The sequence below is a fragment of the Lissotriton helveticus genome, chromosome 3_2 (assembly GCF_964261635.1).
Source record: "Lissotriton helveticus chromosome 3_2, aLisHel1.1, whole genome shotgun sequence".
Taxonomy (NCBI): Eukaryota; Metazoa; Chordata; class Amphibia; order Caudata; family Salamandridae; genus Lissotriton; species Lissotriton helveticus.
In genome coordinates this window covers 127,250,695-127,277,160 of record NC_136062.1, presented here as the reverse complement: position 1 = coordinate 127,277,160, position 26,466 = coordinate 127,250,695, and the positions used below count along the sequence as shown (strand labels likewise).

Sequence of the window (26,466 nt, the reverse complement as noted above, 5' to 3'; positions counted from 1 at the left end):
ATCAAAGGCATATGTTTGATTCCAAATTCAACTTAATAGCCGGGGTATCGTTTTGCAAATATCTTCAAATGTAAAAGAACATTATCTGACATCTAATAAGCACAAACGTCCCAACTTTAAATAGAAACAGTATTTACAGGGGCCCTGATCCTTGTCATGCTTATATGAATGGCAGGGGAAGAGACTTCTTAATTTGAGGTGGTGGTTGCAGGTGGGGCCTACCAGCACACATTTTTCCAATTCAGACTTTGACCTGGCACCAGGGTTCTCCATAGTCTGTCCTAGAGGGCCAGATCCATGCCAGATTTTTAAGATAACTATATTTATCTAAATGGGGATATGCTAAAAATCTGGCATGGAGGCGGCCCTCCAGTACAAACTTTGGAAATCCCTGAGTCATAGACAAAGAAAATTGAAAACACACAAAGGAGCAAGCAGGAAGAGAAAAACTGAAAAATATGACAAATGGAGAAAGCAGGAACCCGCCAGAGTGAGATTTAATGGAAGGAAGGGACTAGTGGTGAATAAAGATACATGAGGTAGTATCAAGACTACGAAGCCATGGTATTTGGCGCAACATGCAATAGAACTCGTCGCCATTTCTGAGCAAAACATTGGGCCCTTACACTTATCATTAACTGTATAATATCAACGGGTATCGAGTCACGGAAAGGACAGTGGTTGCCGAAGTGACATCCCTCACTCACTCTTTAATCCCTGATGACATTATAGCCATGATGATGAGCCATTGACAGCCACGCACATGATCCTTTGCCTCATATTTTCTGCCGCTAGTTAAGGAAAAGCTATGGTGGGCCCACCACAGAAAGTAAATGGGGCTCAGACAATCTTCTGTACATTTGTTTAATGCCACTGCCTTCATGAACCTTACACCAGAAGGAGTAAGGGTAGAGGTACCAGAGTGCAGGTTCTCGGTAGCAGCTGCCCCCTTCATTGACACCCATGACTGTATCTGCCTTGTTTCGAAGCCAGACTACCCAAGAATAACATTTCAATTAGATCAGGACCTATTTGAGCCTTTAAAGTGGTACTCAAACGGCATCATTTGTTGTGAAATAATAAAGTTAGTCAAAACCAAAGCACCAACTATCACTTCTTTACAGTTTTTGATTTAGGTCAAATGTTCGATTAGTTGTTATAAGAAAACTTTTTAATTTCGCAAACAGCGGGAGGGAGCGCACCCTTGTTTAACACAGAGCACATGATTAATTATTCTTGCGGATTTACTGTATGCTGTAGCTGAATTGCCGGTTATCTCAATTCAGTACTCCTGCTAGTATGTATTCACCAGTATTGCTCGAGTAAAAGAATAAATATATTTCTTTTTAAAACGATCCTTGGCGTCATTTTCCCCTAATGTTTTGCCTTCAGACCTCCTGTTTTCGTTGACCTTGTTTTTGCTGGTCCTATGAATCTGCACACTTTACGACTGCTAACCAGTGCTAAAGTGCTTGTGCTCTCTGCTCAAAACATGGTAATGTTGGCTCATACTCAGTTGGCATATTTCATTTAGTTATAAGAGCCCAATAAAGTGCACTGCATGTGCCCAGGCCTGTAAATTAAATGCTACTAATGGGCCTAAAGCACTGATTGTGCCACCCACTTAAGTGGCTCTTTAAACATATCTCAGGCCTGCTGCTGTAGAGCCTGTCTGTTCCTTTTGCTTTTGTCGCCCTAAGTGGTAAGGGTAATCCCAGATGTGGGTGTCATGCTCACTGTGCCACTGGATTTAAGCCAGCCTAGCTGATGAGGACTGATAACCCGAAACTGGTCCCAGAATGCTTGTTTCCAGTCCAGAAAGGATGAGGGCTGACAGTTCTGGCTGTACTGTTCCCATGGGAAGCAGGGCCAAGGCTGATTTGCATATGGCTGTAGTCCAAACTGGGGTGGCATGGTCAGAAAAGAACCTGATGGATTAAATCCAGATCTGTGACTGGGGGAGAATGTTTGATTTGTTCAGTATCCTGTCCATCTTCTGTTCTTTTTACTTTTAGAAAGTTTCCATTTACTTGCCATAACCATTTGGTGCCTGCAGCCTGTCTCTGGTCACATCACTGTGTGTAGTTGACAGTTGGGCTTTGTGTATTCCTCCTAGATAGCCACACACAATTATGTGCACCCTAACTGATGACTGCATGTATCAGCTGCTGGGACTACAGATTTGTGCCCAGTAATTGTGACGTCATGTTGTCTGCACTGCACATCCTGATACAAAGGGATCACAGTGCCAGAACAGATGTAGCATTTTGGTAACAAGAAGACACTGGTGGTTAAGGTATAGATAAAATAACGGAGATAGGCTGAAATGCTTGATCATCAGATATGTATGGCTGGAAGGCCAGCTAAAGGAAGACATTGACAATCAGACAGCAAGGGGGGAGAGTCTAGCCTATGAACTGCTAATAAGAAGATAGAGAAACATTGATATAGCCGTTAAAAACTTAAATACAAAGAGATAGGAAGATAGACACATACAGGGGTGAGGGAATAGCTCTTACATGATAAGATTAGAAAAAGAATGTGGATAGCAAGGGAGTATCCAAAAATGTACATGTCCCCCACTTTGAGCAACACAAGTAAGCTCAGAATTCCTTGACAGGTTCCCTTCACCCTTTCGTCTTCCTGTCCTTTATTCCATCCTTTCACCATTCGATCCTTTCACCGTTCCATTCATCCATCTACCCAACCATCCTTTCACCCATCCATCTTTCCCCTTTCTATACCTACATCAAGTTATCATTTGTTGCACGGTGATCATCCATCCTTTTACTGTTTCATCCATTCTTCCTTTCACCTTTCCATCAATACATTCATTGAATCATACATCCATCGATCATTTTGTTCACACGTCGATAATCCATCTTTTCACTGTTTCATCCATTCTTCCATTCACCTTTCCATCAATCCATTCATTGAATCATACATCCATTGATCATTATGTTCACACGTCGATAATTCATCCTTTCACTATTCTATGCATTCATACTTTCACCATTCTGTTAATCTTTTCATCCACCTATCAATACACCCTTTCGTCCACCCTTTCAACTAATCCTTCCACACTTCAAGCTATCCATACTGTCATCTTTCCTACCATCCAGCTTTGCACCCTTCCTTCCTTTGCTCTTTTCACCCTAAATCCCTTTAATTTTTCCTTTTATGTTTCTTCTTCCATATTTTCTACCTTTCACCTTTGACCCTTGCTTCGATTGCCCTTCTTTTCCATTTTCTTTCCTCTATTTCTTTAAGAACCATATCCAATCACAACTCATCCCTGCTTTTAACGGGTAGTTTCCATTCTCAATTAGTTACATCTAAAAATATGCATCCACATGGCTTACTGAGTAAAAAAGTGGACTTACCTCCATTCCTAAAAGTTTAAGAGCTTTTGGCTGCAAGAAAACACAAAATGACATTTATTTAAAAGTGGATTTAAAACGTTAAGAGCGTTGAGCTGCAAGAAAACAGAAAGAGACATATGTTCAATCAGCACAACAATGCGAGAACACTTAATAAATCTGCCCATAGCCTTTTAAAATACCTTAGACACCATCTAAATCCTCTATAATATTAGCGTTATTTGAAGAGGACAACAGCAGATCCTGGGATTACAAGATCTTGTCAATGCAGAATCAGGAGCATTTGTGCAAAGAGTAAAGTTACAGCATTAAATGCATGGCAGTAAACACTGAAATCCATATTCTTACCCTCTTTGGTCCAAACAGATTATTGTAAAGTGTCCGGAAAGACTTTCGCGTGTAGTGACAGCGGTAGGCGCCACCCATGAGGTATTCAAGTACAAGACCAATGTCTATCAGGCTGACGTGATAATCTGGTGGAAGATTGCCCTGAAAAATAGGCACAGCATTTCAGAGTGATAATTACATGGCTTTTACACACTGCATTGAGCCTAAGAGCATGGACTGCTACCTAGGAGATATACAAAGGTCACACTACTGTGTGTGCTAAATGTGCCGACCCCTAGGAATAGCCTAAAGACCTGCCCTGGTTAAACTATGTACATGTTCAGAACAACAAATTATGGTACACCTTTTCTGCCTTATTTTGTTGCCCGTCCTCCATTGTTTCCACTATTATAAACATTATATGTAGTGGGGTACCCAGAAATAATCAAACTATGAGAGCAGAACATCTAGGGCCTTAAACAAGGGGCAAATTACTTTCTTTATAGTTATTGTGTTGGCTAACACATTTCACATTGTAATGCATTGTGTGAGTCTATTCATAGCTGCTACACATTTCTATTATTGAGGTGTAATATCTCTTTTACACATTGGTCATTTTCCATGGGTGCTTGTTGATCATTTTCTCCATATAGTGAATGTATATAAAGTACCGTACAAGGGTGACATATATCAGCCAGTGTACAATGGCCAGAGTTTTGAGAGGCACGTTCCCATTAAAGGCCATGCACCTTAAAACCTTACCTACCGTGCAATAAAATGCCTGATACATGCTCATTCGCAGGGCCCAGTGGGTTGGAGTGTGTTCTTGTAGCCTTCATTTGGCCCTTTTGAAATGATGCGTTGTGATTGTTTTCTGAGGTGCAGACATGTCTAAAAATCTAAAGGGATGACTGTGATCTTGGAACAGAGAAGCTATGGCCTCCACATCTTTGAGTTCTCGTGGTCTTCTTCACCCTCAGAATACTTTCTCTTTCGGGAGGTGAGTTAGGTTTCTGCACATTAAGCTAGATGGCGGGTCCAAAGTCCAAACTAGAGACTCCTTATTTTATTTTTTGAGAGGGAATCCAAGATGGCTGCCAACATTCTGAGCAAGAACTGAATATGTGATCAGAACTTTCACAATTCAGAAAGCTCCAAAAAGGCGATGCCCATTGACATCAGATTTATAAAACATGAAGGGCCAGATGTAGGTAAATATCATTTACCAATTCTAAAATACCGAATTTTACCGATTCGGTATTTTAGAATGGGTAAATGATATGTTGCTACTGATTCCGTAAATTTTACTGAATCGGTAAAATTCGGTAAATACCGATTCGGTATTTACCGATTCGGTATTTCCCATTCATTCCTATGGGCCTTGAGGCCCATAGGAATAAATGAGAATTACCGATTCGGTAAATACTGAATCGGTAATAGAGGGTAGACTACAAGGGTGGCAGGGTGGCACATTGACACTCTGTTGCACCCCTGTATAGTGCATGGGTGCACATGTGGCAGACATACATGCCCTATGGGCATGTATGTCTGCCACATGGCACAGTTGAAAAAAAGCACAAAATTGCTTTCTTTAAGGTTTTCGATATTCACCACCAACTATTAGTTGGTGGTAAATACCGAATCCTTAATTCACATGAGCACTCTTAGATGTGCTTGCTACATATCATCTACCGATTCGGTAACATCCGATCCGGTATTTACCGATTCGTATTTACCGAATCGGTATTTTTTGGGCTCCTACATTACAAATTCCCAATACCGGTCGGTAACGGCCGAAATTCGGTGATTTCGGCCGTTACCGACCGGTATTGGGCGACCTACATCTGGCCCGAAGTGTCCAAATGAAAGTCCTGGTCAGATATAAGGACATAGCTACACATGCTGCCATGTCGTAGCACCTTCGTTTTAAGTTTAGAGAACCTGTGATTTGATGCTTTTGTTTAAACCCATTTGTTGTGCCTATATCAGACGCACCTTTCAGTATCCAAAGCAAAGGCAGAATTCCACAATGCTATCAAAAAAAGGGGGAGCGGTATTACAGAGGATTGGTTCGACATCCAATATCTATCTTGTCAAGACATATATCTTGTCAGCCAGAAACAGAGTATCTGGACGTGGACTTGATGAAGAAGCATATCACTAGAGATTATAGTGGGTGAGAGACCTCTTTAAAAGGGAACACACCCATTTATGGTTACATCAGAAAAGATACAAAATGGCAGAAGTGGGTTGTCTTTGCTCTTTCAGCTTTGTATATATTTACCAAGACTGAGGTAGCCCTGCTCCATATATTTCTCTCACTTTCCAGTACATTTAGAAACAAGTACAGTACAACCAAATGAAATTCTGTTTAATACCTTTACCGGAATAATAAACTAATGCACCATTAACTTTTAAACAATTCTAAAGAAACAAAACCCAGAGAATCTAGAAACAACGCAATTTATTAATCTTGCATTAAGTGCGGATTTGTGACTCTAGGCAGTAAAGGCATTGTAAGTGGCCCTCTGCCAAAGGTCTACTTATTGATAAAGCACATGAAATAAGACGGCGTGGACACGGGTTAACAGTGTTGCCACCCGCCCATCCGATTCTTTATATTTGGTGTAATACCCTTGACTGGAGGATTTGGTTTAGAAAAGTAATAACTTCTCTCTCTGTCGTCGTCTGTCGAAAGTCGGTTTTAATAATGCACATTTTGGGATCTTACTCCAGTAAATGCATACACGTGGAAAGATGTTAGGATCCCTCAGTGCTCACTTGTGTGTGCCTACATACATGTTTACACAGTGAGTTTGTATGTCAGTGCACGCATTAAACCCATTCCAAGTAGTTTTACCTTTTAATGACCATTGCAGTATATCTGACATTAAGGTGCAATAGAAATGTGTTGTTACATTACGATTTGGTCTTCAAAACTGTCTTGTTCCTTCCACACTCACGTCAGTATATTTTTAACATCATTTTACATGTAGAAGGTATCTTAAGATTTACATTTATCATAGCTAAATCCTACTTTCATATTGCTTTAGATTCTAATACCTGCCAATTCTAGTACTTTATCCAGGATTCATGCACAGGAACCTTTATATGAATCCATACTTCACAGGTAGGTCATCATGTAAAGTACTTTTCTTTGCTCCTATTGTGGAATTACAGCGGCTAAATGTTAACATTCGGTGGTAAGATTTGGGATCCGCCTCTGCTTATGCCATGGTCTAAATATTTTGTAGAACATTATTCAGTTTACATCTATGGAGTGTTGCACAACTGCCAGTCTAACTAGTGATATCTAAAAGACACAACAGTCCAGACAAAACAAATCACCTCCATGTGAACCCAACTGAATCCCCGAGTTATTCGCTGCATGATTGGAAGCCATTGCATGGAGATGGAAGCAGGAGAGAGATGAATGAACAGACATGAAAAACAAGACAAGGACAGTTAATCCATGTGAACAATAGGAAATGGAAAATGAACAGTAGTGAAACAGACAGTGTTAATTCTTACACAAGAGCCACAAAGCTTAGAGTGGGTCATGAATTATGATACACTTCTAGCCGACATGTGTTTTGCAGACACCCCAACTTTTCAATGCATGTGATCAGTTCAAAATGTGCAGTGCACAAGCTTAATTCTGGCCATCGCTATCTTTTATTAGTGAAATCCACTTCAATCTAAATCTTCCATTTTGTTCTCAAGTTATAATTATCTGCATGTAACTACTAGAAAGCTTTGAGTTTCCACTTCAAATTAATCAATATTTAAATCTTCCATGTTATCCTTAGTTTATGATCATGCACTTGTAACTCATAGAAAGCTTTGAGCTTCCTCTACGTATTAATCTATATCTGTGATTGACTCAATGGAATGCCTTATAGCGAGACAGCGTTTCGGCTTCTATCAATGACAGCGAATCGCATGTTGGCTGGCTTTGAAGATGATTTAATGGCAATTTGAGAAGCAAAAACATTGTGAAGATACGTTTATCAAAACAAATCTCTGTTTTCCATGTGAAATGGATAACTATAATTTTAAATATATTTTGAATGTTTATGAAAAAAAATATTATGTTGGTATTCCATCCGCTCAGAACTGCATCTAATTTTATTGATCAATATTACAATCTCCCCATGGGTCTGGGAGGCAAAGCACCAGGCTTTTTCTTAGTTTACCGCATTACGTTTAGCAATATACTTGTGTGTGTAACAAATATGTGCCTCTCTACTTAACCCCTTCCCTGCGCTGCGAATTCTGCCACAGCGTGGGGGGGCTGTGGGTGAGCGCGGCGCTTCGGTGCTCATGACGGCTCCATGCCGTCATGAGTCACGGGTTGCGTGTGCTCATGACGGCATGATTCTGTCATGACCACGCCACTTATTAATTTGCCAGCACAGGCGGGGAATTAGGGCCAGGTGGGAGGAGCGGAGGTGGCATGATGGCTCCACGCCGTCATGAGCACACGCCGCCCGTGGCTCATGACGGCGTGGAGCCGTCATGAGCACACAAGAGTTTAAGGAAAACCACTCCATACATTAATATTAACTTTGAAACCCCCTGCCCCCCATTCGTTTAATAACAATAAGATGATTAATTAGGAAAAAGAAGAGTCCAAAAGACTCACTTTCGTACTGCCAAATTTGGTGGGTTTATCCCAAAGTGTTTTTTAGTTTTAAAACTGCAATCCCCAAAGGCATGATGCTCAACAAAGTACAAAAATCAGCTGAATGGAAATACACCAAAGTGAACAGGCTTGTAGTAGTAAGTTCTATTTGATGCCTTTCTTTGGGTGGGTGAATTTTCTTTGGCTCTTATGAAGGTTAGCAGAAAAGGTAAGTACTGGTTGTGCATGCATGTATTTTGTACAGCGATTGCACATCTTCAGCAACATGTGGAAAATCAAACAGACAACACAACAAAACGTGATTACACGAAATATCGAAAGGAGCGTTGTAATAGGATGTATGTTTCCTTGCCTAGGATTGGGGGCAATTCTTGGTTTGGCTCACCACCCACAGATTTGTTGAAGGGCGCGAAAGGGTTTTATCAGCCAACCACTGCCACCTCGTCCTTGCTAAGTGACCCCTGAAATTCTACAAGGGCTACGAGGATTTATATACGCCCGCAATCTTATTGGCTTCCATCCTGATGCCATAGTGCGGCTACCCGGAGACAGAGGGATAATCTTCCTAGAACCATATAGTGGAGGCATGCAGATCTATAGGTAATGTGGCTTGCAGTTACTTAATTAGAAGGTGGGGAATTGCTAGAGCATCTCATCCCTCCCTGAAACTTGTAGAAGACTCCTGAGGCTATTAACAGGAAGAGGTTGGGATGCTGGAGGGTTGGTGGAATGGCAATAAATAGCCCTCACTAGTGCTTCAACAAGGCAAGGGGTTTGGGAGCTTGGCAAGATCACTCTCATCCTTGTCCAAGGAATCATTCATGCAATCACAATGCTATTTTCAAGATTGCGCCCAGTCGCAATTCATGGCTGTGTTTCTCGATCCTCTATGTGTTGCTGAAGATATGTAACACGAACAAGTATGCCCATATATTCATATATATGTATGTGTATGTGTGTATATATATATTCACTGAAAAAACCATAGGTTATAGACCATATATAGTTAGGAATTAGCATTTACAAAACCTTGAAAATTCACTGAAAAAACCATAGGTTATAGACCATATATAGTTAGGAATTAGCATTTAAAAAACCTTATTTTACTCACACAAAACCATTGAAATTCCATATATAGTTAGTTGCACTAACTATATATCGCGCACCCGCAATCCACTGCTGATCATGTCACATATTACATCATTCATGACATGGTCAGTGACATCACTGATGACATCACTGATGACATCTCAAATGACATCACTGATGACATCACTGATGACAACATCCAGTGACTGTATGTTTCTGTAAAGTTAAAATATGTCTTACATATTGAAGAATGAGTGGATGTATAAGTGTCTGGATGAAGGATTTAGTAGGTGCGTGACTGACTGTATGAGTGAGTGATTAAATGTGTCTCACTGAATGCATGGGTTAGTGACTAAACTGTCTTAATTTGTGCATCATTATGTCTGTTGTTCTGTAAACTGCTGCATGTGTTGATCATTAGCTATACGAGAGGCTATATGTGTTATTAATTGGTTGCCCAAGTATTTCTATGGGAGATTGAGTTTGTGTGGGGGTGGCTGGAAGGTGTGTGACTCTATGCATAGATGTGTGAGCAGTTTATTCACTAGGTGTATGAGTTCAAGAGTGCATGTGGAAACAGCTACATGGGCAGTTGACTGTGTGCATGAGTGTATTGATGAGTGAATGGATATCTCAATGCTACATGTCATAGTAAGTACATATGTAAAACACAGTACATGTGAGAGTTGGCATATATAAATAACTGTGCATGAGAGCCACTGAATGAGTGAGTGGTTGTATCGATCATTGTGAACTTGTATCAGGGATTGTATAAGAGAGTAAATATGTGTTAGTATATGTTTCAATAAGTAAGGTGTGTTTAACTGTATAGTTGAAGAAATGGAGGTGAGATTGTTTCTTTGCATGACTGACTGGGTGTGTGAGTAACTCCATGGATGAGTGGCAGTGTGTGAGTGTCTGTATACACTGAGTGTATCTAAGGTTATATTAGAGTCTGAAGAGGTTTATCGTATTAGCACAAGAATGATGTCAAATGAGATGTCATCAGTGATGTCATCAGTGATGTCATTTGAGATGTCATCAGTGATGTCACTGACCATGTCATGAATGATGTAATATGTGACATGATCAGCAGTGGATTGCGGGTGCGCGATATATAGTTAGTGCAACTAACTATATATGGAATTTCAATGGTTTTGTGTGAGTAAAATAAGGTTTTTTAAATGCTAATTCCTAACTATATATGGTCTATAACCTATGGTTTTTTCAGTGAATTTTCAAGGTTTTGTAAATGCTAATTCCTAACTATATATGGTCTTTAACCTATGGTTTCTTCAGTGAATTTCAATGGTTTTTTAATAGCAAATATCATAAGCTGTCGAATGTCAAGTACGTGGTAAGTGAAAACATTTTCGTGTTTATGCACACTGATCTGCTTTGAATGGTGCCCCCCCCCCTCATTTCTATTAGGAGTACTCTCTCTTTGCAGATAGTGAAAGGTAGTTAACGCAGGCCTTTGCCCCCGTTGTAATCCGTCGTGCCTGCTTCTCTCTCCATTTGATTGATTGTTATCCAAGTATTTACTGTTTTAGAATTAGTTCTCTTTGGTTCATTCTCTATTTACAAACAAACACAGAGTCGCAATACTCTGTTTAGTCTTTGCAGATAACGAAAAATCGTGTAAAAAAAAAGAAAAGGAATCGAGCAAAATCAGTAGGCCACTAATGGGATCTCTTTTTGACCTCACTAAAATAGAAACATTAGGAACAACCCCTCATGACAAATACAAAACTAGTGAGATGAACTGAACTCCACACAATGATGGCTGCAAAACAGCTCGGCTCCGCCACCCACCCCGCCCAAAATAACGATAAAGAACGGCTGCCATGATTGGTTGCGGAATGACCACGACGGAGCTACGAAATGGTGCTGCTCTCATGCTAACCCCAGCTTCAGTCTGAAACATCCAGAAACACTGTAGACTACCAATTCGATCAGTTCCGGTAGCGCCCCAATGTAACCCGGTAGAGAAGAACTAGCCCTCCCCTCTTTGACTGATGGTTCTTGTTGCCTGTCCCATCTGTTGTCATTTAACAGAACTATTTAGCCTGCTGAAAGGGGTTGTGTTCCGACCGCTGGTTGGTGGAGACATTTTGACTATATTCTGTACCTGCGTTGTCGCGTAATGCGTCATATGACGCGCCGCGTTAGCGCATCCGGAAGTCATCCGGGGCGCGCACCGCGTAACGTAAGCATAACAAGTCATGTGACTTGTTAATAAAACTTTTCATTGGTTCATTTTACTTTTCTTATTGTAATGATGAAAGGCTTGGTCATATGACCTAAAAATTACGCTTTTCATTACTTCCGAACATTATTTTTTCTTAAATATATGTTATAATGTTCCAGGCTAATGTACTTTCCCGGAATCTTTACAACTGTCCTGCAAGTAAAATATATTCTTTTTTCGAGAAAAAGAGCGTTTCTTCGTCCCATGACGGAGCCGTTGAGCAAAAGAGGGTCGACCTGCTGTCTTAGTCGCCGATACGCCTGAATATGAGATTCTTATCGATCACTTTATGTTGCAGGAATAGAAAACACAACAGCCCTTGACCATTTATCTTTACTGCGTTCCTTCGTATTATACCTTTTACCCTTCATGTAATTGGTCTGCTTTATTTCACTTGCCTTTTAATGATTCTAAAACAGTCACTATTATTAAAAACTTTACCAATGTATATACTACTACCATGTTTTCTTTTAAAAACCTTTATTGTGAAAATTTCATTATACAAATACGAGCCTATAACCACGTGGGCCTGCCACAGAGCAAACTGTAATCGTATATGATGAATAGACATTTACACTGTAGAGGAACGTAACGGGCGGGCCATTAGGTTGCAAGAACTAAGGTGTCTAACAGTTACGGAATCGGTGGCCGTACATTTTATAATTAAAATACGACAGGGCCAGTTACAATAAAATTATCTAGATATACATTTGCGGGCAAGTACCATGGGTGACGTTAATTCGAACTTTCAACAGTACAGTAATCAATAACACATCAGAACTTAATATCAATAGGGATGTCGAAATATTCAATCAATTCTCGTCCCCGCCCGCCATGTGCTTCAAAACTGCATACGTATCTCGTGATTTCAAGGTTCTGCAACCAGTACACAACAAGGAGTTACGAGTCCCATTTATTCCGGCGCCATTTTGGGCGAGGACGGGCAGGTCCAGGATATAGTCAAAATGTCTCTACCAACCATCGACTATGATGATGTTCGTATGCTGTATTTATTAGAGTAACACTCATCTGTCCACATGAAATTAATTTGCCACAATCTAAACATGTCATTTTAATCTTTCCAAAGTTCTTCTAAATATTTGGGACCGTTTCCCTTGCCTCTGAAGCTCTCAGTGCCACTTCTTTGATGAATGTACTAGCAGGTCAGGGGTTCTCCTCCAAATCTCTCTTTTATGCAGCACTATAATTAATTGGTGCCACCTCTCCATATGACGATGCATGGTATAGTTACCACAACTATATTTTTTTTCGGTTCCTCTGGAGAGTTCATCGTGGCAGATGAAGCGTGTAACGTACCGGGCATTTACCTTTTTTTGCATGTACAGGAAAGGAAAAAAAAATCGAGCGTCCGAGTTCTAAGGTGTCCCAGGGCCATTTTAGTGGACCAGGCCCAAATCCAAAGAACAGGCCGCCATTTTGAGAGTCCTCTTGCAGCCGCCTGTCGCTGTAGCATCAAGAGCAGCCGAAACTCAGCTGAATGGCAACTGAAACGGTAAAGGGGCGCCCCACTACAGCAGACGAGCCTCCACCTAGGAAGGCCCATTCACGCCGGCTCCCCCCCCCTTCGGGCACCCCACGCCGTTATTCGGAGCAGTATTGTAGGATGGCCACACCAGTGCGGCAACTTGCTAGACATCACCTCGGTGGTAACCGAATCTCAACGCCTTGTGGTGTATTCTATTCAAAAAACATTGTTATGCTGCCTTCGACCTATTCGCCGCAAGTGCGCACACAACTCAACTGCATAGCTTGCTAGACACCACCTCGGTGCCATCCGGATCTTGGAATGTCAGCACCTTTTGGTGTCTTCTCTTCAGAAAATATTGTTGCGCTGCCTTTGGCCCCATTCGCACATCAGTCCGCTACTGACGCCATCTCACAGGCTAATGGGGCGCCCCACGCCGACTTTCAGCATTGTAGAATGACCACACCAGTACAGCAACTTGCTAGACATCACCTCGGTGCCATCCGGATCTCGGCGCCCCACTGCAGATGAAGTGCCTCTCAACTATGAAACCACCACGGTGACATCCGGATCTTGGCGCGTTGTGCTGCCTTCGGCCTATTCGCACATCGGTCCGCTACTGACGCCATCTCACAGGCTAATGGGGCGACCCACGCCGAGTTTCAGCATTGTAGGATGACCACACCAGTACAGCAACTTGCTAGACATCACCTCGGTGCCATCCGAATCTTGGCATCTCAACGCCTAGTGGTATCTTCCATACAAAAAATATTGTTACGCTGCCTTTGGCCCCATTCGCACATCAGTCCGCAACTTAGACATCACCTCGGTGCCATCCGGATCTTGGCATCTCAGCGCCTTGTGGTGTCAGTCAGAAAATATTGTTGCGCTGCCTTTGGCCCCATTCGCACATCGGTCCGCTACTGACGCCATCTCACAGGCCAACGGGGCGTCCCACGCCGACTTTCAACATTGTAGGATGGCCACAGAAGTGCGACAACTTACTAGACACCACCTCGGTGCCATCCGGATCTTGGCGCGTTGTGCTGCCTTCGGCCTATTCGCACATCGGTCCGCTACTGACGCAAACTCACAGGCCAACGGGGCGCCCCACGCCGACTTTCAGCATTGTAGGATGGCCACACCAGTGCTGCAACTTGCTGGACACCACCTCGGTGCCATCCGGATCTTGGCGCGTTGTATTGCCTTCGGCCCATTCACACATCGGTCCGCTACTGACGCCGCCTCACGTGCCAACGTATTTTCTCCGCATTTTATACCCTATGCCGCATAACAGGTCATGTGACTTGTTTATAAAACTTTTCATTGGTTCATTTTACTTTTGGTTTCCTAATGATGGAAGGCTTGATCATATGACCTAAAAACAACACTTTTCATTGGATGAAAACTTTTTTTTTTTCCCAAACGATGAAAGCCCCACCTTGTTTCTGGATGTTTCAGACTAAACTGGCGTCAGCATGAGAGCACCACCATCTCGTAGCTCCGTCGTGGTCATTCCGCGAGCAATCATGGCAGCCGCTCCCCACCAGAAGCCTGCAGGAGTCGGGGCCCCCAAAACTTTTGATGAATTCTCAAGGCGGAGGGGACGCTTTCGAGAATGGGGTCCAAGACCTAGCAGACAAGCGTCCGATTTCCAAGGTGTCCCAGGGCCATTTCAGTGGACCAGGCCCAAAAAGGAAAGAGCCTGCCGCCATTTTGAGAGTCCTGTGACAGCCGCCTATCGCTGCACCGCAAGAGTGGGCGCAACTCAGCTGAATTGCGGCTTTTGACACAGTGGACCAAAAACGGACGGAATGGCAACTGAAACGGTAAAGGGGCGCCCCACTACAACAGATGACACTCCACCTGGAGAGGCCCGTTCACGCCGCCTCCCCCGGGGCGCCCCACGCCGTTATTCGGAGCAGCATTGTAGGATACCAAAACCAGTGCGGCAACTTACTGGACATCACCTTGGTGCCATCGTTCTGCTGCCTTGGAACTATTCGCACAACAGTTTGCTACTGATGACCCACCCCCCGCGACGCCCCACGCCGTTATTTGCTGGGTGGCAACTTACTAGACATCACTTTCGTGTCATCTAGATTTCGGCGCGTTCTGCTGCCTTGGAACTATTCGCACAACAGTTTGCTACTGATGACCCACCCCCCGCGACGCCCCACGCCGGAAATCTGGACGTTGTGCTGCGTTGGGACTATTCGCACAGCCGACCGCTACTTCGTTGTTTTTCCCTAAAAATGTTTATATGTTATTACTATTTTTGTTTTCTTGTATATATTTATAAATTATTAAAGTTTTATAATCTTACTACTTTGTCGGAGTGCTATATATTTTTAATGTGACACATAATTGTAAAAACTTTGATGTACAAAGAGTCATCCCTGGAATCTTCCGCTTCACGCTCGGTCCCCTCCCCAATCACAATACAGGATGGTTTTCAGATAATAGCAACGCTTCTGCTGTGACGGATCTCATTGAGTGTGGGCCTTGATCTACTATAACTCCTTTGAAGAGGGGTGATTCTTTACAGCTGTGGCCATAAACTACATCTGCAGGGCTAGCTGATAGCCTAGGACCGGCCTGGACAATCGGACACAGAGGAAAAGGAGTGTCAGAGGGTGCGGTAGTGAATAGGGCGAAAGGGAGGTGTCGGGCGGGCACAGGGCGTGATTCTCAGGGAAGAGCAGCGCAGATGGGGGGAGGTTTATTACCCATGCATAAGACAGAGAGCGGGGGTGACCACTGCCTGGGTGAGATGCTTGCGAGGGTGGGGAGCCATGCTAAGGATCGACAGCGTGCACAGAGTGGGTCTGGTCAAGGCATCTAAAATGGCTGCCGTGCACGACAAAAGTGTGGCATTTGAAAAAAGACAAGATGGCGCAGACAATGTTTTTCAACACTTCCTGATTTCCTTCGAATCGAACGTTAACAGACGTTGGGGCATATTACCAAAGTTAAGCGATATTTATCCCTAACGATGCATTGCAAAGATTTTTTTACCGTCAGAAATTATCGCAGATAAACCTTGCTATTATCAAGGTTTATCGCAAATACGATAAAAAACGACCGCAATGCATTAATATCGCTGAAAACTCAGCGATATTCATGCATTACCGAGCTAATGCTCTTAGCCATGTTATCCACCTCCCATTGGATAACATGGCTAAGAACTGCTCAGGGCAGCTGTTACTTTTTGGAGATATTCGCGCTTATCTCGAATATTTCCAAAAGTTGATAATAGGAGATAGCGATGTTAGCGACTGTTTCCAGTCGCTAACATCTTGGCATGCCCACTTTGCATGTCATTAGTGATAAATATCACTCACATGCAAAGTGGGGCCCAAGATGGTCGCTATCTCCTACTAGCCGTCGCTAACTGGTGTTAGCAACAGCTAGGTAATACAGATATAATTTTATCTCCGCGAAGCGGAGCGCTGTTACAGATATATATCTTGTTTTTGAACGTTAATTTCTCAAAATGCACTGAAGCACATATATTGAGACCTAGCAAAGGCACATCGGGCTACCAGTCCCTAATATTTTACCAAGTTTCGTGCAAATCCATTCAGCCGTTCGATTATTATTATTATTTTTTTTTTTTGCCCCGCGGGGCCCTTTTAAAACCTCCACATCAAACCTAGGGGGTCAGCGAGGATCTACTATGCCCCCTTATGGTCATTTGCCCCTTCGCTTTGGCCTCCTCTTGTCTCTCGATCCTACCGAGAGACAAGATGGCGGCCGCTACGTACTGTTTGGAATGTTTACAGACACCGGAGAGCCAATCAGCTTTGCTTCGCAAAGCTCCGTAACGCGAAAAGTACGCGAAGCGGTGCGCTGTTACAGATATATATCTTTTTTTTAATGTTAATTTCTCAAAATCCACTGAAGCACATATATTGAGACCTAGCAAAGGCACATCGGGCTACCAGTCCCTACAATTTTGCCAAGTTTCGTGCAAATCCATTCAGCCGTTCGATTATTATTATTATTATTTTTTTTTGCCCCGCGGGGCCCTTTTAAAACCTCCACATCAAACCTAGGGGGTCAGCGAGGATCTACTATTCCCCCTTATGGTCATTTGCCCCTTCGCTTTGGCCTCCTCTTGTCTCTCGATCCTACCGAGAGACAAGATGGCGGCCGCTACGGACTGTTTGGAATGTTGACAGACGCCGGAGAACCAATCAGCTTCGCTTCACAAAGCTCCGTTGCGCGAAAAGTACGCGTCCTGGAGCGCTGCCCGGTCCGCTGTTACAGATATATATCTTTTTTTAAACGTTAATTTCTCAAAATCCACTGTAGCACATATATTGAGACCTACAAAAGGCACATCGGGCTACCAGTCCCTACAATTTTGCCAAGTTTCGTGCAAATCCATTCAGCCGTTCGGGCTAAAAGTGAGGCCAACCGCCCTATGGAAAACTCAATGTTAAAAACACGTTTTGGGACCCCCCTTTTTTCTCGACCCCCCCTGGACGAACCCCCCCCCAATTTTCAGGGGCTGCTCAGAAACAAAATGTGCCATTTTCCTGAAAATTTCAGCCAATTCCGTCCACAAACGCCAAAGTTATTAGACATAGAATTTTCAAAAAACCCATAGAGAAAAAATCCTAACTAAATATACCTACTGGCGACCGCCAGTAGGTAATATATATATATATATATATATATATATATATATATATATATATATATATATATATATATATATATATATATCCAACAAACAAGGTTTCCCATTTAGAAGAGCCACAAACAGGTAGGTATGAATTTCGTTTTATTCAAGGAAGCTGCAAAACCAAGCAACTTTTGAAAGGAATCCCTTTGCTTGGTGTTGCAGCTTCCTTGAATAAAACGAAATTCATACCTACCTGTTTGTGGCTCTTCTAAATGGGAAACCTTGTTTGTTGGATTAATAACGGCTGTCCCGGTCGTGTGAAGAGCCCTGCCATCATTGAGTGGACCAGTGCTGCAATCAGCGTGAGCAGCACTAACAAGGGCAGGAACACAGTACAAGGCGAGGTAACAGAGACTCCTTTCTGACCCACTGGGGTTTTTAATTATTGCCACTTTCACTGCGTTTCAAGCCACTCACTGAAGTTTTACTTTGGCATTACCTTGACCAGCAGGCTGAGCGTGAGCCGACGCCCACTCGGGCAAGTGATTGCATACTTAATGACTGCCTGAGGCTGCACGCAGTGATTATTCTGTGCCTCTGAAGAAATGCGCATGAAACGCGTCAGGCACCTGAACGTTTGAAAGGAATCCCTTTGCCTGGTGTTGCAGCTTCCTTGAATAAAACGAAATTCATACCTACCTGTTAGACCTGTCTGCTTTTGGGTAGCCCCTCCTATTAATTATTTATTTTGTCCCCTTTTTGCCCCTCAAAACCTTTATATTTTTTTATGTCCACTGGATTTTTGAGAAGTTGACCTGGGGGATAGATGCTCTGTGCCCACATAGTCCTTCATCATGAGGCCTAGGTGCCATTTCTGACTAAAAACTATCTAGACTCACAAAATGGTGGACAGTAACTGCCACCTTAGGAGAAAGACCCATAGGGTAGAATAGGGACATTCCAGAACCTTCTGGACCCTGCTGGACTCCTTGTGGACAGCCTATATAAGGCGGAATACAAGGCGGCCATTTTGGAGGTGACTAGTGAGTTCACAGAGTGGAACTGGTGAGGAGGGAGGCGACTCTGAGGAGGAGGATAGTGCTTACTAGGAGTAGGATTGACCTGTGGGCCAGCTGATCTCCTGTACTGACCCGTCCCCCCTTGGTGTTGACCAAACCCCGCCGTGGGGGTCCACGTCTAAAGTTCTTCAACAACCCTCGGGTATTCCAAAGGCTCTGGCGACTGTGTGTGTGGAGTCGCTATTGGAAGGGTGAGGAACCCTAACTCTGCCAGATCATACCCAGAAACTGCGGAGCTGAACTGACCCCCACCTTGCTGTAAGGAGCTAACCGATCCCTTCTTCAAGGTCTCACTGCGCATGGAACCGGTGAGGTCGTAGGCGCCTTGGTCGGCGCTGATACCCTCTGTGTGTTGACAGGGGGCGGAGCAGCGTCAGAGGAGGCCGGACGAAGGAGGCGGAACCGCCGGCGTGTGGAGACAGCGAGGAAGGAGCCGCCTGCGTGAGAGCGCCTGGAGCAGTGACTCTACGTCGATTACTGCGCAGGCCCAGCCGTCTGTGTGAGAGCGCCGGGAGCAGTGCCTCCACGTCGAGTATTGCACAGGTCCAGTGGTGCAGATCTTCGAGGAGTGCACCGGGCGGCAGTGACGGCTTCCAACTCAGAAGGAGAAAGTGCGGGGAGATTCCGGCTTCGTCAACCATTCCGTGTTTCCGGCGCCAGGTCAGAGGGCTCCTCAGTACAACAGCGCTGGGGTGAGTGGCAAAAGCGGAGCTGTGGGACCTGGGACGAGGCGAAACCCCTGGTAAGATTGCAGGGGAGGTAGCGTGGCCGAGCCTGAGCGGGTGCTGCTAGTGCCTGACAGGGCTTCGTGAGGGAGAGCCTGAGTCAGCATCGGCTACCAGCGTGGAACCGAGTAAAGAGTAGAGCGCTGAGGTTGACTGTGAACAAGTCTGGGGTACACTTTAGACAGTGATTTTAATGAAAGAAAGGAAGTGATGTAGGGGTAAAAGTATTGCTAAGTCCCTATCAGAAAAAAGTGAACAACTTCGAGACAGTACCTGGGCATTTTTCTGAATCTAACTGGGTGTGCCATAAGTGGAACTGAGCAAGTATCGTACTGAGGCTATTTACATGTGAAAACTGAAGTACCTCATGCTGGGTTGCTACTAAGAGAATTAATTGAATAGCCCAATCTGGATGAAGAGATATTTATGCTTGCTAGCTTCTGGAATTTATGATGCATGTTTTATCTGTTTAAGGGTGCAGGAGGTGATGGAGAATTCTCTTTTCAGGGAGAAGGAATCCCAGAAAATGCCAGTAATGATCTTTCTTGTATAAAAAAAAACTGTCTAGTTGCCAATTTCTTTCATGCAAAGCTAATTTATGTGCTGTAACTAAAGACTGCTAAGTAACCACAGAGAAACAGAGAAATCTTTTCATAAAGTAAACCGTATTTTTCTAACATTGGTGTAGCGTCCTTATTTTTGAGTGGATGGACGTTATGTTACTGAAGGGTGTGACGCAAACTTAGCACATATTCTTTGGGGATAGGCCTGCCCACTTAGTGCCAAGCTACCTTATGTGACTTGGAGGTCCCAGGTCCAACATAATTGGTGTCCAGCGGTGGGATTCAAACTGTGTTTGCGTCTACTCTGAAGTAACAAAGCGTACTCCACAGGCCTACACCTGGAGTTTTCTCCTGGCGGACTTCCTAATTACTTCTTTTGTTTTTTTCAAATTTACTCCTGGTGCTGGGTGGAGGTAGCTTCAAATTGCCCCTTTTAAATTCATTCTTCCCGAGTGGTTGTCCCTAGATTGCTCATCAGCAAAATGGAATTTGCTCTGGAGGAACTGGAGACCTATACTACAGCCCAGCTTAGAGACTTTTGCCAGAAGATGGGAGTGTTTTTTAAGCGTGGTGCTAAGAAGGGGGAACTCCAGACCAGTTTGAGGGCTTGGGTGGCAGCACATGGGGAAGAGAAGGAGGAGGAAAAGGGGACGGACCGGGACACAGTCATAGAGGTAGGAGGATTGTTTCCACTTGAGATGGGGAACCTACTATCAGGACCTAGGACCCTTTCAAGGAAAGGTAGTAGTGTCTCCGGAGGAAGCTTGACCGAAGCTGAACTAATGGACAGGAGGGAGAAAAGACAATTAAAGTTGGAATTAGCCAAGTTGGAACAGGGGAGGGAGGAACAGAGGATGGCTCATGAGTTAAAACTGAGAGAGCTAGAACTCAAGGCCCTACAGTTAGGGCCCTCCAATTCTCCGAATGGTGGCAGCGAAACCAAAGAATTAACCAGGGAATCCAGACCCTACCTACCTAAAGACATACAGCCTGATTCATGTACGGGACGTTTTGCGTGTCCCTAATAGCGATTCATAGCGACTCGCTAATGAGGAAACGCAAAACGGCATTCATGTACTTTTCGGTGAAAAAATAGCGACTCGCACGCGGGCGCTAAATCCGTTAGCGACCAACTAAAAACGCAGAAAAATCGCTATTCCCGGTTACCTGCGTCGGGATTGCGACTCGCAATCTCGTGCGATCGGGATTGCGACTCGCAATCTCGTGCGATCGGGATTGCGACTCGCAATCCCGTGCGATCGGGAATGCGACTCGCATTCTCGCGCGATCGGGAAAACGGGAAATCGCTTTCCGAGCACAGTGATGACATCACAACCAGGAAGCAGGCAGTTCCCACCCCCAAACACCACAGCGAGGCAAACCTTCGAGGGAGCAAGTCGGAAAGCAGACGCTAAACCAGCGATAGCGACTTCTCAACCGACTGAAATAGCGACCGATCTGCTGCCATGTCTGAGGAACCTGTCGCTGGCCCCAGCAACAGCGCAGGACGAAAGCGAAAGCTCAAGTTCTCAGAGCAGGAGCTCGAGAACCTTATTGAAGGGGTGGTGGCCAACCATGACCGGCTCTTCGGGATCAACTCCAGGAAGGTCCCAGAGCAAGACAAACGCAGGATCTGGCTGGGAATAGCCTCCAGCGTGAACTCGGTGGGTGTGGCCGATAGGTCATTGGGGGAGCTTAAGAAGCGATGGTATGACCTCCGAGGTCGTGCCAAGGAGAGGGTGGCGGAGCGCCTTGGAGAGGCATCGGGCACTTGAGGTGGCGGACCGACAGTCCCACCCAACACACCCTTGGAGGACCAGGTCGAGAACACCCTTGAGAGGGAGGCGTGCGTTGGCGTCACCCCTCTGGACTCCTCCCGCCCCACCCAAGATACCCAAGGTAAGTGGCATGCGACTGCGACCCTGTCCCCTATGACCGTCCCTGACCAAATAGGCTCACTCATTGGCCCTTAGTCATGCCTTTGTTGCGCATCAGGGAATGCCCTGAAGCATAGTGGGAGATGTAGTATGTCCACAATGTAGTAGTACCACAATGCAGCCAGACAGGTCCCAAAGTACGCAAATCCACAGCCATCCAGGGAATGTCACCCAGCATGCATGTAACATCAGCACGTCTGGCAGTCACATGCAACTAATGAGTATCCACTTACCCTCACAGGTGGCGCAGAAAGCAGTGACAGCGAGAGGCTGCAGATAGATGAGGAGGCCCAGGAGGAGGATTCACAACCAGAGACCCAGGCACCAGCCCCTGCCGCTGCAACAACACCAGCAGCCAGGCCCCCCACCGTTGTGGCCTCTGCTCCTGCCATCACACCCGCAGCCAAGGCCAGGCCCCCCACCGTTGTGGCCTCTGCTCCTGCCATCACACCCGCAGCCAAGGCCAGGCCCCCCACCGTTGTGGCCTCTGCTCCTGCCATCACACCCGCAGCCAAGGCCAGGCCCCCCACCGTTGTGGCCTCTGCTCCTGCCATCCCACCCGCAGCCAGAGCCAGGCACCCCACTAATGTGCCTCCAGTCCCTGCCACACCAGCAACGCCTGCTGTGACACCACCTGCAGCTGGTGCTGCGTCATCTGGGCCTGCGACAGCGGCAACACAGCGGCCAGCCACTGTGACAGGCCAGCAGAGCAGGCGTGGGAGCACTCACGGTCACACCACAGCTCCAATCAGCAGGAGGGGCAATGGACATCTCCATGCCTGTATGAGCGTAGAGAGGCGCATGCTCAGGATCCACCAGCGCCAGTCACAGCAGCAAGGTGCCATACAGCTCCAGCTGCACAAAATTGGGCGCAATGTGGCGGGAGTGGGAGACCGCGTGGACCGCATGACGGCGGCCATGGGCCGCATGACTGCAGCCATGGAGGCAAACACTGCGGCAATGAGCAAGCAGCGCAGGGCAGCAAGCCGGCGCCACCACCAACTCATGGGCCGGCTGGCCTCCTACAGCCGGTCTAATTATGTGGCTGCAAATGCCACCTCCCAGTTGTCACGCCGCTCCCTCACACAGCAGCACCAACTAGTTCAGTGCTGTGAGGACATCACCAGGGTCCTGGAGCACCTAACCACCGCGGTGATGGCACTACACCCTCCAGCTGTACCTGCCACTGTAGGGGGTGACGATGGCAGTGAGGGGGCTTCAAGCGTCAGCAGCCAATCTGCAACACTGGTCCCGCCACTTAGGCGCAGCACCAGGGCAACGCCTGGTACAGGTGCCCCGGAGGAGGATGAGCCTCAGAGGCGGCTGGGCATCACGCGCAGGAGGCGCACTTGACTCTGCCCAATATACACAGGCACAGGCTGACTATAAGCCTGCCATGGACTTGCACAATGCAGTATGAAGGAATACTGTTGGTTGTAAATAGTTGTACAGATTACCTTTTTCTTGTGAATGAAACAAATATATTTATTTTGCTGCACACATTAGCCTTGTGTGATCATTACATTTTGCATGCAATTGTGATATGTGGGGTGGTGGTAGAGGGTGGGCTAGAAATTGTTCGCTGTGATGTGGTTGCGACGTCTGTGGCCTTCAGCTGGGTTCTCCCCGCGTGCATGGTGCGCATGTGCTGGTGGCCGGTCGTCCCCTTCTGATTCACTGCCTGAGATCTCAACAGGTATCCGGCGCTTGGTTGCAATGTTATGAAGCATTGCACAGACAGCCACAATGCGGCAGCAGGCAGCAGGACTGTAATACATGGCCCCACCTGTCTTGTGCAGTATACGGAACCTGCTCTTGAGCAGGCCAAATGTCCTTTCTATACAGTTCCTTGTCCGGATGTGCGCAACATTGTAGCGCCGTTGCTGAGGTGTGGCAGGGTTGAGGTAAGGGGTCAGAAGGTATTCCCGTAGGGCATAGCCACTGTCACCTGAATGAGAGGAGCAGATGTTGATTGCCTGTGCAGCGCAGTGCCTTCATTGCAATGTGACATTGTCGACAAAGTGTACTTACCAAGTAGGTGTCCTTCCCCAAACTCTCCCCTGAGCAGTCGTGTGTGGAGTCCGCTGTGCCTGAAGATAAAGGAGTCATGGGTACTCCCTGGGTACTGGGCGACAATGTCAGTGATGATGGTCTTGGCATTGCAGACCATCTGTATGTTGAGGGAGTGGTAGGACTTCCTGTTGGGGTACATATACTCCGTGGCAGCTGGTGGGCAGATGGCGACGTGGGTACAGTCTATGCAGCCGAGGACATGGGGAAAATGGGCTACATTGTAAAATTGAAGTTTTGTCAGGTCCAATTCCTGTTGGCTCGTGGGAAATGTGATGTGGCGGTGGAGCTGGGCGAGCATGGCGTCAACGAAAGTGTGGAGGCAGCGTGACATGGTGGGCTGGGATATCCCCCCAGCAGCCGCTACTATGCCCTGGAAACTGCCGGAGGCCAGGAGGTGCAGGCTGCACAATACCTGCACATGTGTAGGCACCGAATTGTTCCGCCTTGTTGGGTGCTGCATGAGGGGGTCAAGTTCATGTATCAGCCAGGTGATCATTTCCCCATTCAGCCTGTATTTGGCATATATCTGTTCTCTGGTTTGGCCCAGCAAGGTGACCCGCTGCCGGTAAATCCTTTCCTGCCTCATGCGTCTCCTCCGTGCTGCTCGCTGTAGCCTTCGCCGCCTCACCACCATGTACATTCCTGGCATTGTGGAACGCCTACTGCTGCTGCTGAATGTCCTTATGTGTGATTGGTCAGGCCTGGACCTGTTGGTGATTGGCCAACTGTTTTTCAAATTTTTGTTAATCATGGCTTTTATGGTTACCACCTGCTTTGAGTTGTCCTTAATTTGCGCCGCGCTAAATTGCGATTTTGGGGTTTTCCGCTATTGTATATTTTTCATGAATGCCGATTGAGAATATATTGCGTTTCGCTATTCATTTCGCAGATTCCGTGGTTGGTCGCTATTTCCGTATCGCAAATGCGCGACTACCGGGAATCTGCGACTATTATAGCGTAATCGCTATTTAAATCGCTATTCTGTTTTTGCGAATTCGCTATTTTGTACATGAATGCCGATTCCGTGTTTTGCACCCGCAATTGCATTTTCGCAGCCATTGCGGGCGCTATTTCGCTTCATGAATCAGGCTGATAGTTACCAGCTACAGCCAAGGGGACGATATAGCCAAGCGGCTGGCTGGCTATGAGGTCTCCTTAAGAGCCCATGGGATCCAGGAGAAACACTGGGGGGGTGGTCTATACAAGTACATGCCTCCTACTGGACGGGATACACTATTGGCCCTAGAGCAGGATGAGCAGACCCACTACCCCACCATGAAAGTGGCGCTGATTAAAAAGTTTGGGCTGACCCCAGAGAAGTACTGGCAAACGTTCAGGGGAAGTCACAAATTAAGCACCCAAAACTGGGTAGATTTCCTGGACTATGCAAGGAAGGCTTTGGAGGGCTGGATACAGGGCAGCAAGGTGAAGGACTATGAGGGGTTATATGACCTTTTTCTCAAAGAGCACCTACTCGAGAATTGTTTTCCCAAGCTGCGCCAACACCTGGTGGACAGCAAGCTGACTAACCCCCGGAAGCTTGCAGAGGAGGCGGACATCTGGGCAAGTACCCGGGTGTCCTCAAAGGGGACTGGAGGGGATTGCCAAAGGGCCGGACAGGGCGCCCCTCAGAAGAAGGAGGGGGGAGATAAAAAGCGGGAGTTCTCTAAAGGTCCCCAAAACAGTTTCCAGGGAAAGGGAACAGGATTCACCCCTAGGGCTAACCCGCCCAGAAACCCTCATCCTGGCCAAAGCCAGCAGCCAAGAGCTGTCCACTGCTTTGAGTGTGGTGGTGTTGGACATTATAAGGGAGATGTCAAGTGCCCAAAGAGACCACCCCCTCCCACCGGAGGAAAAGCCCCGGGAGTAGCTAGTGTAGCGCTCGGGGAGTAGTTGCCCTTAGATAAGGGGGGTCAGTGGGTGGGTGTCACCTTAGTGTCCCTGGGAGATCGGGAGATGGTTCCTAAGATCCAGGTGCCCTCAAATACTGTAAAGTATGGGCAATGGGTCACCATCAATGGCCAAAGAGGGGAGGCTCTGAGAGACACAGGAGCCAGTATGACTATGGTAAGGAGTCAACTGGTGTCTCCAGAGCAGGTGATTCCACATGTACTCCACCCCGCCGCGATGGCTGACGGCAGATTGGGCTACTATCCTGTGGCCGAGGTTCCATTTGAGTGGGAAGGGGTTGCAGGTTCACTTTGAGTTGCCGTAAGCCCTGCCGTGCCAGTCGATTGTTTGCTGGGAAATGACATGGAGCACAATGTCTGGAAGGAGG

The 26,466-nt window shown here is 46.0% G+C and overlaps 1 protein-coding gene across 1 annotated transcript in view; it reads right to left on the bottom strand.

Moving 5' to 3' along the window:
• Window positions 1-26,466, bottom strand: part of TRPM1 (transient receptor potential cation channel subfamily M member 1) — a 694,024-nt gene that overhangs the window by 214,575 nt on the left and 452,983 nt on the right. Inside the window, exons 14-15 of the mRNA XM_078684915.1 lie at window positions 3,729-3,869; window positions 3,384-3,413 (exon numbers count right to left, since the gene is read on the bottom strand). Of these exons, the coding sequence (XP_078541041.1) occupies window positions 3,384-3,413; window positions 3,729-3,869 (171 nt within the window). The remainder of the gene's footprint in view (window positions 1-3,383; window positions 3,414-3,728; window positions 3,870-26,466) is intronic.